General features: G+C 37.7%; 1 protein-coding gene across 1 annotated transcript; it reads right to left on the minus strand.

Moving 5' to 3' along the window:
- Positions 1-12,643: 12,643 nt before the first annotated feature.
- Positions 12,644-13,378, minus strand: LOC133289098 (secreted RxLR effector protein 161-like). Its single transcript, XM_061486972.1, has one exon. It carries the CDS (start codon positions 13,376-13,378, stop codon positions 12,644-12,646), a length of 735 nt encoding a protein of 244 aa, XP_061342956.1.
- Between the last annotated feature and the right edge of the window lie 1,692 nt (positions 13,379-15,070).

Below are 15,070 nucleotides of genomic sequence, written 5' to 3' on the forward strand. Positions count from 1 at the left end.
AGCACAGGGCTAGGGTGATAAGCTGAAGGAATTCGTCAAATCTCTGTGAGAGATTAGGTTATCTGTAAACCGGAGAAATCGGGATGACATTTACAGGGACTCGGGAATCTATGCATAGTAAAAGAGATCATGAGATGATCTGCCTTTAGAGTCAGTAAATTGAAGATTCCCTATTTCGAATAAAGTTTACCCTAAACCGCAAGGGTTGATACGTTTCCTTACCCTAGGTTTTATGGGAAGGTAACCGAGACGAAAAGAAATACATACGGCAACCAAATATGTGTAATAGGATGATCAAGTCATGAATCTAACTAGCTCTGGGGCAACAAAGCATTGCTAGTGCTCTGTGTTGTCATTAAATGGGTTGTGGGCTTGTTGGGCCTGAGCCCATTTATGTCAGTGGCTATGTTGGACCAAATGGGTCACACACTAACACCTTAATGTCATGATGATATAGCATTAAAGGTATTGGGCCTAATAATGGTTGTTAGCCCAAGATGAAGTTTGGAAGCCCACCTAAGAGAGAGAGGGCGCATGGTATTGTTAATGGGCTTGGATGGTCCAAGACCTTACTAATTAATTTAATTAGTTTAATTAATGATCAAATATTTAAATTTTGAATTTTGAATTTAAAATTTGAATTTTGAAATTTAAATTTTGAAATTGAATTTTGAAATTCGAATTTTGAATTTGAAATTTGAAATTTGAAATTTGAATTTTGAAATTTGAAATTTGAATTTGAATTTTGAATTTTGAATTTGAAATTTGAATTTGAAATTTGAATTTGACATTGAAATTTAAATGTTTGAACGTTTGAATTTAAATGTTTGAATTCGAATTTGAATTGGCTATGAAAAGTTGTTTCATAACAAAAGGATAAGATGGGATCTTGTTGGAACAAATCCCTTGTATCAAGAGAAGATCTATGGAGATCTCCAAGGGCTGATTTGGGGCACCATTTTGGTGGGAGATGATTGTCATCTTGTCAAACCAACAAGCTCCAATCAAATTTGGTTGTTGAGAGAATCAGTGAGCTAGTTGGTTCAAACTTGACTGCAACAGCTCAAATGTATCTGGACCCTTTTTGGGCTGAATAAGGGCGCATGAATTGGTGGTCATATGATGACCATTGGTTCAGAATTTTGACTAGATAAAGACCTAGTCTTATGAGGATTCAAAGGGGAGGTTGTTGGGATTTTTGAATTGCAACAACTCCACCTTTGTCTCACTCACTTGTGCGCCACTTTCATTATAAGTAAAGTAAAAATTATGATTTGATATACTAATTCTCTCCCTCTCTTGTGCGCCTAGTTGGTGAGTTCCTCCTTAAGGTTTTTCAAAAGTACCTAGCCAATTCTTCTATATACCATTCCCACTCTTGTGAAGTTTTCATGCTGGAGACTTCACTCTTCTAAACACATATACCTAGCCTCCTTCTTCCCCTATTGAGCGCATAGCAAGCCTCTCTGTGGTGGTCAATTGGTGGCTTTCAAGAAAGCGTTCTTGCATCTTGACGTGGGTGGTGTGGATCAACGTTAGAGGGTTTGAACCCTTCAAACCTAACACTGATCGTCTTGGAGTTTTGAACTCACAAACAAAGGTAACATCATATGCCATAAAGCATGATTCTTGATTGCATATGTAATTTCGCATAAGAAAATTTTTGTTTTCTCTCTCATATGCTACGGCCTTCAAGGCCATTTTACTTTCAAAAAGGTCATAACTATTGACTCGGGTATCCAAATCAGGTAAAAAAAAATTGATTTTACATAACTTTTGAGATCTACGCAATGACACTTCCTTTGGCATATTTTATCTCTCACAAACACAGTTTGAATTTACAACAATGTACCATAAGTAGCATTTAAACTCATAAGTCTCTGAGTTCTTTCCAAATCAACACCAAACACAGTCTTCTTCCTACTAGAACCTCTTTATCCCTATCCTATGGGTTGTATTCTTATTATAACACCTCGTATTTCTAAAACGTGTAATTATATATGAAAATGTGGATTAAAGGGTAGGATTAAGGAAAATCCTGAATTTAGAACCAAAATACGTAAAAATGGTAAAATGGTAATTTGTCAAACACGTAACCTTTGGAAAGGGAAATTGAGTAGAAGGTTTCAAATAGGAAAACTAACAATGGAAATGGATTCAGAACGAAAAATTGAGTGGCTAGGCAAGTTTCTGGAAAAATGATTAATAGTGTTTTTACCAGGTAAAAATATCGCAGTACAGTTGCACCGTGAAGCGTGCCGGATGAATTTTGAGCTCTAGATTTGAAAATAAGTTATAAATGGTAGATAGGACTAGGAAATATGATTTCTGGTAAAAATGGATGACAATTAGGGTTTTTGGGGAAACATGCCCATAACGCGCATAACAGCTTAAAACTGTGATTTCTCCGAACGACCGGAAAACTCTGGATTCATCTGATCAAGGACAATGATTAATGTTAAAATTTGGAGTTTCTAAATAGTTTAGGAATTTAGGGACGTTCATTGGAAAAATCGAGAGATTTGAATTAATTTGAATTGCGTGAGGTGGCGGTAGGACCCACCCCACTTAAGTGACTTATGCCACATGTGATTTGGCACTATTCATCACCATCCTCGCTTCTCTCTTCCTCTCAAACCCGAGCCCCCTCCTCTTTATGCAAGTTTTCTTTCAAATTTTCATTTCCTCCAAACACACTCAAATCTCCACCAAAACACAACTTCCACTACATCAAACTTTAAGTAAGTGTAACACCCCGCAAGATTAGGAAAATACATAACTTACAATTAGGGATGTGAAACATGTTTGAAATTCAAATTAAACTTACGATTAGAGTATAATTTATTAAGTTAGGAAAATTATTTGATTTGCATTTTAAGTGAGTGTACGTATATATATATCTTTATTGAGAATTCAAAGCGCTAGGAAAAGAGTAGGATTAATTTAATATAACCTATGAAAAGCTTATATAATACTTGGAAGGCATGTGAAATGATAATCAATAAATTACACTGAGTAATGCCATTAAGAAATAATAGTTTGGACCCTTTTAGTTAACCGTTAACCTTCTTAAAGAAAAATCTAATTACTCTTGTAATTATCCAAAGAAATCTGCCCTTGCCACCCCTTGCACCCAATAAGAAAAGAGAAATCTCCTTGCATGAAACTCCATTGGCCAAGGGCAGCCACCTCACCTAGCGCCTAATGAGGGCAAAGGCTGCAATATTATTATTTTGCTCTTTTTCTTTTCTTGCATCCTTGAATCAGAATTTTGGTCCCCACATCCTCTCTCCCTTTGCGCTGATTGAAGGGGGTGACCAGCTGACCTTATCTTTCTTTTTTTTCTGAATCAAACCCAGCCACACCTTGTTCTTTAGTTACTCCATGAGCATGGCAAGAGCCATTTGAAGAAAAGTAATTGTTTCCCTTTGGTCTTTCCCCTAGGCGCTAGTTAAATGAACAACAAGACTGATTTATTGTCTTTCATTCAGAATCATACACCTTCCCTCAACTTCTTCAAACCCGTAGACCACTCAAGAAGAACCCCAAGAATGTAACTTATACTCCACCTTTCTTCCAATCGTAGGCCACCACCCCATCCTCTCAAAGCTGTGAGACTAGGGAAGCATCACCACACCAAAATCTGCACTTATTCGTTCCTTCCTTCTCCACTTGAAGAATTAAAGCTAGCATCACCATCTCCACATGCAATGGTTGTGGAACCCAAAACTGTGTGCCTATTGCTTCCACTCTTGGACCAAACCCAACATCTTTCTGCTCAAAACAGTATGACATGTGGAAGGGGGAATCCAAAGCATGATTTCGAAGTTCTTCCGTCATCCTTCCTCAAGATCGTGTGCGCATAGAAGGACAACAAAAGCTCCTTGCACACTCATTTCCTCCTTCTCCTTATTCGACCGAGGAGCATCTGTGAGGAGGTGAGATTAAATTTCGTGACATTTTTGATTCTCCTCTTAGACTGACTTCTGATTTAGTCTTTCCATTTCTTGAACATGACTTTGCCTTGAGTGAGTCTCTCCACCTCTTGCATGCGGCTGGTTTTGATTGGAGAGTGAGGTTGGGGTACTCCACCCATATAACTAACTATTGGAGGCTTGAAAGAAGGTAAAACTCTAACACAAGTTCCTCTCCAACTCACTGTTTGATTTGCATGTACAGTTTAGGAAAATTAGTTCTTGAAATTCCTACCCTTCTCCCTGCCATTCGATCCTATCATGTTGATTACGGGAATGATTTATGTTAGTAGTTTCTCTGGTCTTAATTCTGCTCTTTGAATTGCTCTAGGAGTTGATGAATGTGAACCAAATCTGAATTCTTGTGAACTTGAATATAGTCACTTAAATTGTTGGACTGCATATTGTTAGAAAGATAAGGGTACAACCTTGCATGTATATTTTAGTCATATGGACAGCATACAAAATGGATTTATTAGCTCTTGTCAAGTTAAGAAGGTAGGTCTTGTTAATGGGAATATTGATTTTTGGTTATTCATCCTCGTGGTTCTGTTTTAATCTGAGATGTACATGTCTTGAAGTGAATTAGATTCTGTTTTAAAATAACCTAATAATAAGCACTATGACCCATTGTAACATCCTTGACTAGTGGCCTTATGAAGAAAACTAAGGATAGGAGGACTTGTCATCATGCCTTTAGTGTTCGGTTTTAGTAATAATTTAATGCTGTAGGCTTAATCTGAAACTTTGTGAAATTGGAATTGATCTCATTTAGATCGCTGGACTGCCCTTTTTATTAGGAAAATAATGTGTAGAAGTCATATATTCATAGAAGTGATCATGCCTAGGTGATGTAGGTAATTTATGCTTAAGAGAAAGAAATGAAAATTATTAAGTGTTAGTTATAAGACCGCATGGGTATGCATATATAGTAGATTAGGATTTGAAAGAAGATAAATTTAAGAATCTAGTCTTTCATTTTTCCCTCCTCACTGTTCGGCCACTACTTGTCTTCAAGGGGGTGCATTTTGTTATTTGTTCGCTTGTCACTGCTCATTTAGCCAGCCTTTGAACATAGTGTAATTAAGCCCAAAAGAAAGGAATCTGATTTGGAAAATGGTCCCATCAAGGGTTGGATTATTCCATTAGACTAAGGCTATGTACTTAGCATTGTACATGTTAAATTTTGTGTAGGCAACATCTTCAAGCCTCACTAATGCCCACTAAAACCATGTAGGACATTACATGTAATAGATAAAATTATGTGCACCTAGTTGTTGACTAAACCGAACCTGCATGTGTAGGCCTTTGGAATGTTTCTTTGGTTACTTGCTAGCAATTGATAGACAAAAATTTAAAGGCAGAAAAATATAATTAACCTTGGAAGCATAGAGCTCGATTAAATCCAAGGGTTAGAGAGCATGGTAATTAATTGTAAATCATAGGAAAAATGGATGTAAATTCTGACTTGATACATGTGTTCATTTAGGTGCGCAAATTCCTTAAGAGCGTGGACTATTCTTGTGCTGTTTGATTAATACTTGGCTGTTTGATTGATGCTTGGACGCACAAGGTAAGTGTTTGGTGGTATTACCTAATGTGACTATTAGCTAGCGTATAGAATTATGAATTGTTGCTCACATGTGCCTTGGATTAATGTGCTGTCGTATGCTATATGTATGCTGCCTATGAATGTGACAAGATGGAAAATCATGAATGAGAAGTAATTGTTATGTGGCAGCTTGGTACGGAAAGTACATGAAAGATATGCTATTATGATGATGATCTAGTCATGCATATACACCTCATAATTCATTTGTTTCTTGTTTGTGTGTGAAGCATATCATGGCATACATGCACGAATTTCATGTTGTTCATGGATTAGAATATTTATATAAATATGCATACGATCGAGCACACATCTTATAGGCATCCCTTCGATACCAGGGTATGGGACACTTGGCTTCAGTCCGCATAGGCCACAGTAGGAATTCACCTTTGATGGGAGCCATTATGGAATATCCACTATGTATGTTAGTATGCACACGATGGTGCTATGAGCGTAATGATAGCGTTATATACGCACTATGATATGTTAGTACGCGCACAACGGTGCTATGAGCGTAATGATGGCGTTATATACGCACTATGATATGTTAATATTCCTACGAAAAATGAAATGTTGATGTGACTGTTTTATAATTTTGTACCTAGTCTAATATTGTTGCATTATTGGTTTTGCTATCACACTACTGGGATTTTTCTCACCCCTTTGGGGCTGCAATTTTATAAAAATTGCAGGAGGACGAAAGAGCATATGAGGACGTGGTTATATGGATAATGGCGGTTAATTGCTGCTGTTTGGATTTTTGTTGTTACTGTTTGCCTGATGGATGACTGTATTATTTTGGGAAATTTGGATTACTGTTGGAGCTATGACTTAGCTACTGTTTTAAGACTTTTATGATCAGTTATTACTTTGAAAAAATTCTGAAAACGTTTTGTGAAAATAATTTCTGAACGTTTTATTATGTGCTGATTTATGAACAGTTTTGCGAGCACTTTGCGACAAGGGGCAAACGACCTCCGATTTACTAATAATTTATATGCACGTGAAGCCTCAAATGTACTTTTTCTATATAATAAAGAATATTTTTTGAATCGTTGAACTTGATTTTATACGAATTTTACAAGACAGCAAGATCTGTTAGGAAAGTTAGGAAATTCAGCAAGCTATGTATTTAAAAAAAAAATTGTCACTCTGATTTTTATGAACAACCAGATTTCGACTCAAGTTTTTAATTAGCAACAGAAAAATGATTTTTCAGTATTTAAGTAATGACGTTAGAACTCTAATCCGCTTAGCAAACAACTCTCTTGGATGCATACAAGGGAGGGTGTTACAGTAAACAACCTCCTAAACACAACCATGATATTTTTAAGGCTTGAAACCCACTAATTTGAGAGAAAAATCCAACTCAAATCCGCTGACAAGTGAGAGTTATAGAAGTTCTTGGGTTGTTTGATCAAGTCATTACTTGGATATCACTTGGAGGAGTCCTAGGCCTTGCTTGTGGGTAAGTTTCAACACATTTCATTGGTTGATTTATTATATTTGATTTTGAAAACCTAAAGCTACAGTGCATGGATTGATGTAGTTAGAGAGCTCAAATTGAAAATGTGTATTAGATAAAAGTGTCTTTGAATGATGTCTTACAGTGATTAAACTCATAAAATTTTTTGGTGAAATTGTTGAATAACTTAGGAAAATTTTGAGTGGAAAGTCAAGACTTTGTGAAATGGCATGATTGTAGGATTGTGTAATTGAGTTGTGGAGTCTTTGAATGAGTTAATTATAGGATTATATGATGTGTGGAAGTGTTGAAATGGATTGGAAATCTTTTGGTATGAATGCTCCTAGAATTCAGCCATTGGAGGGGTGATAAGGTTGGATGATGTAAAATTCATGCAATTGGTATTTTGAGGCTTGGAGCTAAGTTTAAATAGGATATGTGATGGTGTGATGTAATTGAATTGGAAGAAAAATCATCGGATGTGTTTGTGTGTATTTCGGCCTAGAGAAGAATAATTGGGGAAAATGGTGTAAAGGAGTAAATTGAATGAAATTGGGGACTTGAATTGGTGTTGGGTTGAGCTTGTGAAGCCATAGGAATCTTAAAATAAAATTAAGAAAATGGTTTGGTAATTATTGGTCATTTGGCCAAACCTATGCAAGTGTGGGGGGGATTATGGAAATTTGTAATTTTGGTTGGTTGCACCTTGTGTAGATGATCCTTGTGTGATCATTGTAGGTTGCCTCCCACAGACGTAAACTTGGAGTATTGAGCTTGGTGGGTTGCTTTTGGTCCTTAACCAAAAGGATTGTGGTAAGTGGTTATGAAAATATGCATGAATACTTGAATAAGCATGTATATGTTTTTATTGATTGTAATTTGAATGAGAATGAACTATGTGTAGGCATTTCTTGTTGGACCAAGCTCGGTGGCATATTGCATTGGAGCTACCTATAGAGGGAGCTTCCATCAGGTAATCCCTTAATACTAGGATTAGTCCCCGTCTGTGCTCCACCATGCCCCTTGAGGGTAGTGGTTGGAGTTGTATGTTGATAGTATATTATAACATCTCATGCATTTATGTATGTATAGTGGTACATAGGATGTATCGTATCTCTGGCCAGTAGACTGTTGCCTTTGGGCTTTACGGACTTCCACTGGATAGGTCTCAGTGACGGAGTTCCAGTTGACCTGAGGTCATGGAGTGTCATCCGTTGAGGAACACTCTAGGAATGTCTCGGGTGTATATGGATGGAGGGTGCCTTGGTTGATGTTCTGGGAACACTTCCTTGGATGAGAACTCGTAGGCTATATACCGAGGCCAATAGGCCGGATGTTGCGTGGCTTTGGCATTGCCCATTTGATAGCGACTCGGCAAGTGCACCGGTCGTAAAGTAATAAAGTGTACTAGAGTACGAGATCGTTCCCACGAGGATCATAATTTTCAAGCACTAGTTCGCTAATCGTGTTTTAGTTGGACAATCGAGAATTTAGATGAAGGGAATTGTAATTGAAGAACTTAAAAATTAAAGACAAGTAATGAGATGCAATGAAAGAAATTTCAGAATTAAAAAGACAATTGAAAAAGATGAGGATTGATTAAAGAATTAAAAAAAAGCGTAGTTAAGGTTTCGACTTCCCCCAATATCCTCAATATGTTATGAATTAAATAGCCAAGAATCTGTTTCTTAATATATTGCCAATCAATTCTATCTGAGTTAATTACAGCTCAATTCCTTGTTACCATAAATTTATGTAATCTTGAAAGAACTCTAGTTCCCCGATTATCCCCCAAGAAAACATGCATTACGATCAAGAATTTCAAGATTGCATAATTACCCTATGTCTATTCCTATTCCTATTCCTAGATCACAAGGATTATAATAAACTATCAATTCAAGGTTCATGCACCAACATCCCTATTGTCATACAATTCTCCAAAATCATTCTATAAGGAACAAACTCATAGAAAACATTAAAGATGGATAATTTATTCAATTATAAAAAGAACAGGATTCAGAGACAATTTAATTCATAAACATAAAGATTCAATTGGGTTCCATCTACCCTTAACTACATAAAAGACTACTCTAGCATACTGAATTGAAATATAACAATAAAGAAAAGAGAACCCCAAGCCTCCATTGGTGTGATGTTGACTTGGTTCCTCAGTGTTCTAGCGCTCTGCAACAGGATTCCTCCTTCAGTCTTGGTGTAATGCTCCGGAATTGTGAATTGGTTTCTGAATTGGTGTCTTGGTCTTGACCCCAAGCTCTTTATTTATAGCTTTTTGGGGTTGTATTCTTCATTAAATCTTCAATGAATCCATATCAGATTTGTGGTTGGTTTCATCTTTATTTCCTTTTTGCATTTGATATCTTGGAGATTGGTTGACGATTTTGAGCTTTTTAAATCTTGTTGTGATCTTCCATAACATCTTCTTATTGGAGTTATATCTTATCTCAATCAAGGTTGATGTGTTTCTTCCTTGTATCTTATACAATCCTGCTGCATATCTTGACTGCGTATGGACGTTTTAGCGTATTGTTTGCGCGCTAAAACGTGCTTAATGTGTATTGTTGTCTGCCTCTGGGCGTTTTGGCGTGCTGTTGCACGCTAAAACGTTCTCTTCGAAGGGAAATTGATGTTGTCAGGGCGTTTTAGCGCTTTGTTGGGCGCTAAAACGCTCTCTCCAGTGGATTTTGCTGTTTTCTTCATCTTGAGCGTTTAAACAAGATTCATGGATGCCAAAACATCCTCTTACAGTTGGTACACACTTGAAATCTTGCTTCCTTGAGGCTCCAACTCAACTTGATGTCTTCTTTTGGTTCCAAAGAGCCATAATAGGTGTCAAAAATCCCTTAAAATAAGAATTATGATAACTTGTTAGCAATATATTCAATTATTGTGACTTTACAGTATAAAACCCTAATTCCCATGCAATTCATGATATATATCAAACTTAATTAAGCCTAAAAACATGGTAAACCAATGGTTTATCAACCATTCCCAGATTTGAACATTGTTGTCCTCAGCAATGCACTAGAATAAACTTAGTGGAATCAATCAAGATTTTTAATTGCATAGAATTCATAAGCAGGATTTAATCAGAGAAATGACTACAGAGCATTCAGACTTAAGAAAAGGATAATACATCAAAGCATTAAGATCAATAATCCATCAGTAGAAACTTTTAATGAAATTCCTTAAGATCAAGAACAGGGGAAACTTCCTGAGACACTCCCTCACTAGGTTTACAATTCACTCACGCTCAACTGTTTAGAGGGTTGGTGTTTCACTCATATCTCACTGAATCAGACTACCATAGGCTTGCTCATATTCTAGCTCTCCACAGTAATAATAAAGTATTCAACAAATCAAGAGGTCTTTATTCAGGTTGTAACTTGGCCTGACTGAAGGGGAAGGAAAATTTGGAGAAAGGGCTCTGAGATTAAAATCCAGATTTTGAAGAGGAATGGATGTAATTTTTTCCAATTTGTCAACAACTTTCTTTTTCTTGTCGTTCGTTCTTCTTCACTTCTTTTTTTCTTGGACTTTTTCTCTTATTTGTCCTTCTCTTTTCTCAGACTACTCTTTTTTCTTTTTTTTCACTTTTTCCTTTTCCACTTTCTTTTCGAGTAGTTTTCTTTCTCTTTGTTTGTTTCTTCTTCCTTCCAACCAACCTTACTTGGCTTTTTCCTTTCTTCCCTGTACTTCCACACATCATTATTCATATATTCAATCAATGAGCACTTGTCCTCAATCTGAAATTCAATCTCAATTAAGGTGAGGAGTGTATGGATAATGGCTTATTCAATTCATAGGTTTTCAAAGAATAAACAGGCCTAGGCTCAAAGTGGTTAACTAAGGAATAGCAGTAATGGTTGGCTATTTGGCCATCTAGTTTAAAGAAAGAACATGCCTCAATCATATTTATAGAATAAATCACATACTAATTCAAGCCAGAAACAAAGCAAGTTCTAGAGTCTTTCATCAGTAGAATGCACACTCAATAAAAATTTTCTGTATAGGCTCAAAACCTCACGGCTATGAATGCACAGTAATTTCCCTATTCTTTATCTAAAAAAAAAAATTCATCACTAAAGAGAGAATATTCAATGAATCATGAAAATCATTACATTGATGCTCATTATGAAAATATTCAAGAAAGTGTATCATCATGCTCTGAATCAATTACTGATCAAAAATTTCTGCCATTTTTGTAACATCTCGTAAAAATTAGGAATGTATATAAACTGTCATTAGTAGTGTTAGTTCTGGTTTTGAACTCGGATTATATATGTGTTCAGGAGGGAATGAATTCAAGTTAGGAAATTAATTTTTGTGCCTGCATGTTATTCGGAATAAGTAGGAATATTTTCTGAATTTGAATATTGATTATAAGTATGTGATAAGTTTTAGTTCCATGAACAAACCCTTAGTAAATAATTAGTAGGATATTATATGTGAGAGGTGGACCTTTAGGGCATTTAATTTTGAACCCCTTTTTCCATTAAGGGCCACGACCCAAGGGTCCTCTTGGAGGACTTAAGTCAGCCCTTGATTCATTAGGTTTTATCATTTATCATCTAATAAAATTTGTATAGTACTAAACCTTAGCCAAGTGGAAACATATGATAACATCTAAACACCTTATCCCCCATCATTGGTGCGTTTAGGATAGAGGGAGGATTCTGACCAATTGTGTGTGTGTTTAAGTCCAAGTCAGCCTTGCCACCACTTACCACCAATGGAGGGAGAGTAATCTACATGCATGCTTTAGTATTGGTCCATAAATCATCTCCCTCACTACTCTTTGTGCGCATAGGGTAGTAAAACAAACCTGAGTTCGATAAACTTGGTTTAGAATGTTAGGTAAACCTTGTTGTCTTCTCCTTCCTCATACGTGCAAAAAAAAAAACAAAAACAAAAAGGAGAACCAACCCAAAGACTGAATACTTTCCTGTTAGTTTTCTTCTTCCCTGAGACGCTGAATTAGGAGTCTTCAAGTTGATTGTCCATCACCATAGATTAGAAACAAACCTGGTCTCTTTTATTCCTCGTGACCGCGAGCCCTTTTGAGTGAAACACAAAAGAAAACCTCAAAGACTTTACATCACCCGCATCCCTTTTAGAAGCCGTGAACCTCAAAGGAAAGGGCACAACAAAATCTGGTCTCAGCTCTTTTCTTCTTCCAGCCGTGAACTCCATGTGTAGGGGGCTAAATGCTTAAGCACATTCTCTTCCTACTTTTCTCTGCTGGCCGAACCTCACCTTGTAAGGAGGTAAGGTGTCATTCCTGTGAATCACAGGTCCTCTAATGATGTTTCTCTCAAACACTTCAAACACACAAGGAGTTCTCTGAATATACCTCTTTGTATATCTTTTAACATTCAAGCATTTCATACAAATGATTTACATGGTACTATTTAAAAGCAATAGCAAATAACTAGAAATACTAATGACTAACTTAGGAAATTTAAACTCATTAATGTCCACTAACAAATTCCTAAGAGACACACCTCTTCACCAAAAACCTTTCATTTTCTATTTTCTTTTATTCAAATAAAGTTTAAAACCCAACAAAACTCCTCCTTAAACTTTAATATCTCTACCATCCTTCATTCCCATCTTCTTCTTGCAATTTTCAAACAACAACGTCGGCAGGGGCTTTGTAAAAATATCTCCAACTTGATCTCGGCTTGCAACATGAGTCAGCTCCACTTTTCCTTCTTTGACTTGATCTCGGATGAAATGAAACCTGACATCAATATGCTTACTCCTCTCATGATTGACCGGGTTCTTTGCTAACTCGATCGCAGACTTGTTGTCAACTCGGATTTCGGTTGCGCCGACTTGCCCTTGCTCCAGCTTGCTTAGTAAATTCCTTAGCCATATTGCATGGCAAACACACCAAGATGCCGCAACATACTCGGCTTCACATGTAGACAAGGTCACAATGGGTTCCTTTTTTGATACCCACGTGAAAGTCGTGTTTCCCATGAAAAACACATAGCCAGTCGTGCTCTTTCTATCATCAACATCTCCGCACCAATCACTGTCTGAATAACCCGTCAACTTGTATTTGTCCGACTTCGAGTAATGAAGTCCTTGTGAGATTGTTCCCTTCACATATCTCAGAATTCTCTTAGCCGCCTTCCAGTGAGTGCACCCCGGGTCTTCCATAAATCGACTTATGATCCCAACACTCAGACACAGATCCGGCCTCGTACACGTCAAGTACCTCAGACTTCCAACTAGACTCCGGTAGTAACTCGGATCAACTCTTTCTCCTCCATCATACTTTGAAAGTTTCAACCCGGGTTCCATTGGCGTTGAAATCGGGTTGCAGTCTATCATTTTAAACTTCTCTAGAAGTCCTTTTGCATAGGCTTCCTGAGAGACGAAGATCCCAGATTTATCTTGTCTGACCTCAGACCAAGAAAGTACCTCATCAGACCGAGATCCGTCATCTCGAACTCCTTTGTCATTTTCTTCTTAAAATCTTGAATCATCCCTTCATCATTACCCAAGAAAATCAGATCATCAACATATAGAGCAACAAGTAGAATTTTACCTCCTTTCTTCTTCACATATAGTGCATGTTCATATGGACATTGTTCAAGTCCATCCTTCTTGAAGTAATTGTCAATTCTTGTGTTTCAGGCTCTTGGGGCCTGCTTCAATCCATACAAAGCTTTCTTCAGTCTCAACACTTTTCTTTCTTGTCCGGCTTTCATGAATCCCGGAGGTTGTTCCAGATATACCTCCTCTTCGAGTACTCCATTTAAGAATGCCGACTTCACATCCATCTGATAGATCGGCCATCCGAATTGGGCTGCTTGAGAGATCAACAGCCTGATTGTCTCCATTCTTGCTACGGGTGCGAACACCTCATCATAATCAATGCCGGCCTTCTGCCTATACCCTTTCGCCACTAGCCGGGCTTTGTATCTTTCGATCTCCCCCTTAGCGTTCATTTTCTTCTTGTAGACCCATTTCACACCAATGGGCCGACTTCCTCTGGGCAGCTCGGCAAACTCCCACGTCTTGTTCTTTTCTATCGCCTTTATTTCCTCCTCCATGGATGATTTCCATTTCTCATCTAGGATTGCTTCTTCAAAGCTTACTTCTTCAGAATCTGCCAATAGACATACCAAGTGTGCTTCACTGGTGGAGTCATACAAATCTTGTAGACTCCTCAATCTCGGTTGTCTCTGCTCTTCATCACTATCTGAGTCATTCGGATTCTCAGGAATCCGGGTCGAAGGTTGTCCAACCTCAATTGATTTTAGTTCGGGTTCCATATTGACCCCAGATGGACTACTCCAGTCCCATCCATCTTCCTCATTCACTTTTACATCTCGGCTCACCAACGCCTTTTTATTGACGGGGTCCAGCAACTTGTACCCCTTCGTCTTCTCATCATAGCCAATAAACACATACTTCTTACTTTTATCTTCTAGCTTTGTCCTCAATTGATCCGGTATGTGTGCATACGCAACACTACCAAAAATCTTGAAATGAGCCACTGATGGCTTTAGACCACTCCATGCTTCTTGTGGAGTTTTATCATTCACACTTGAGTGCGGACATCGGTTTTGCACGTACACGGCACATTGCACGGCTTCTCCCCAGAACTCCTTTGGCATGTTCTTCGTTTTCAGCATAGATCGGACCATATCCAGGATAGTCCGGTTCTTTCTCTCAGCTACTACATTCTGCTGGGGCAAGTACGGAGCGGTCAGGAACCGCCTTATCCCATGTTCTTCACAATACTTCTTGAAAGCTGTTGACACGTACTCCCCACCACGGTCTGAGCGGACCGACTTGATGTATCTTCCAGTACCATTCTCTATCATTGTTTTAAAACTCTTGAATGCCTCTAGCACCTCGGATTTTTCCTTCAAAAAATATACCCAAGTCTTTCGACTAAAGTCATCAATAAAAGTTACAAAATATTTCTTACCACTGAAGGACCCCGGAGTAATGGGTCCACACAGGTCGGTATGTATCAACTCC

Source organism: Gastrolobium bilobum, unplaced genomic scaffold (assembly GCF_033153095.1).
Source record: "Gastrolobium bilobum isolate Gb01-03AN ecotype WA unplaced genomic scaffold, APGP_CSIRO_Gbil_v1 utg2174, whole genome shotgun sequence".
Classification (NCBI taxonomy): domain Eukaryota; kingdom Viridiplantae; phylum Streptophyta; class Magnoliopsida; order Fabales; family Fabaceae; genus Gastrolobium; species Gastrolobium bilobum.

What these genes read in the sequence shown, in the direction of transcription:
- LOC133289098 (XM_061486972.1), bottom strand. Translation starts at nt 13,378, where the DNA reads ATGGAACCCGGGTTGAAACTTTCAAAGTATGATGGAGGAGAAAGAGTT.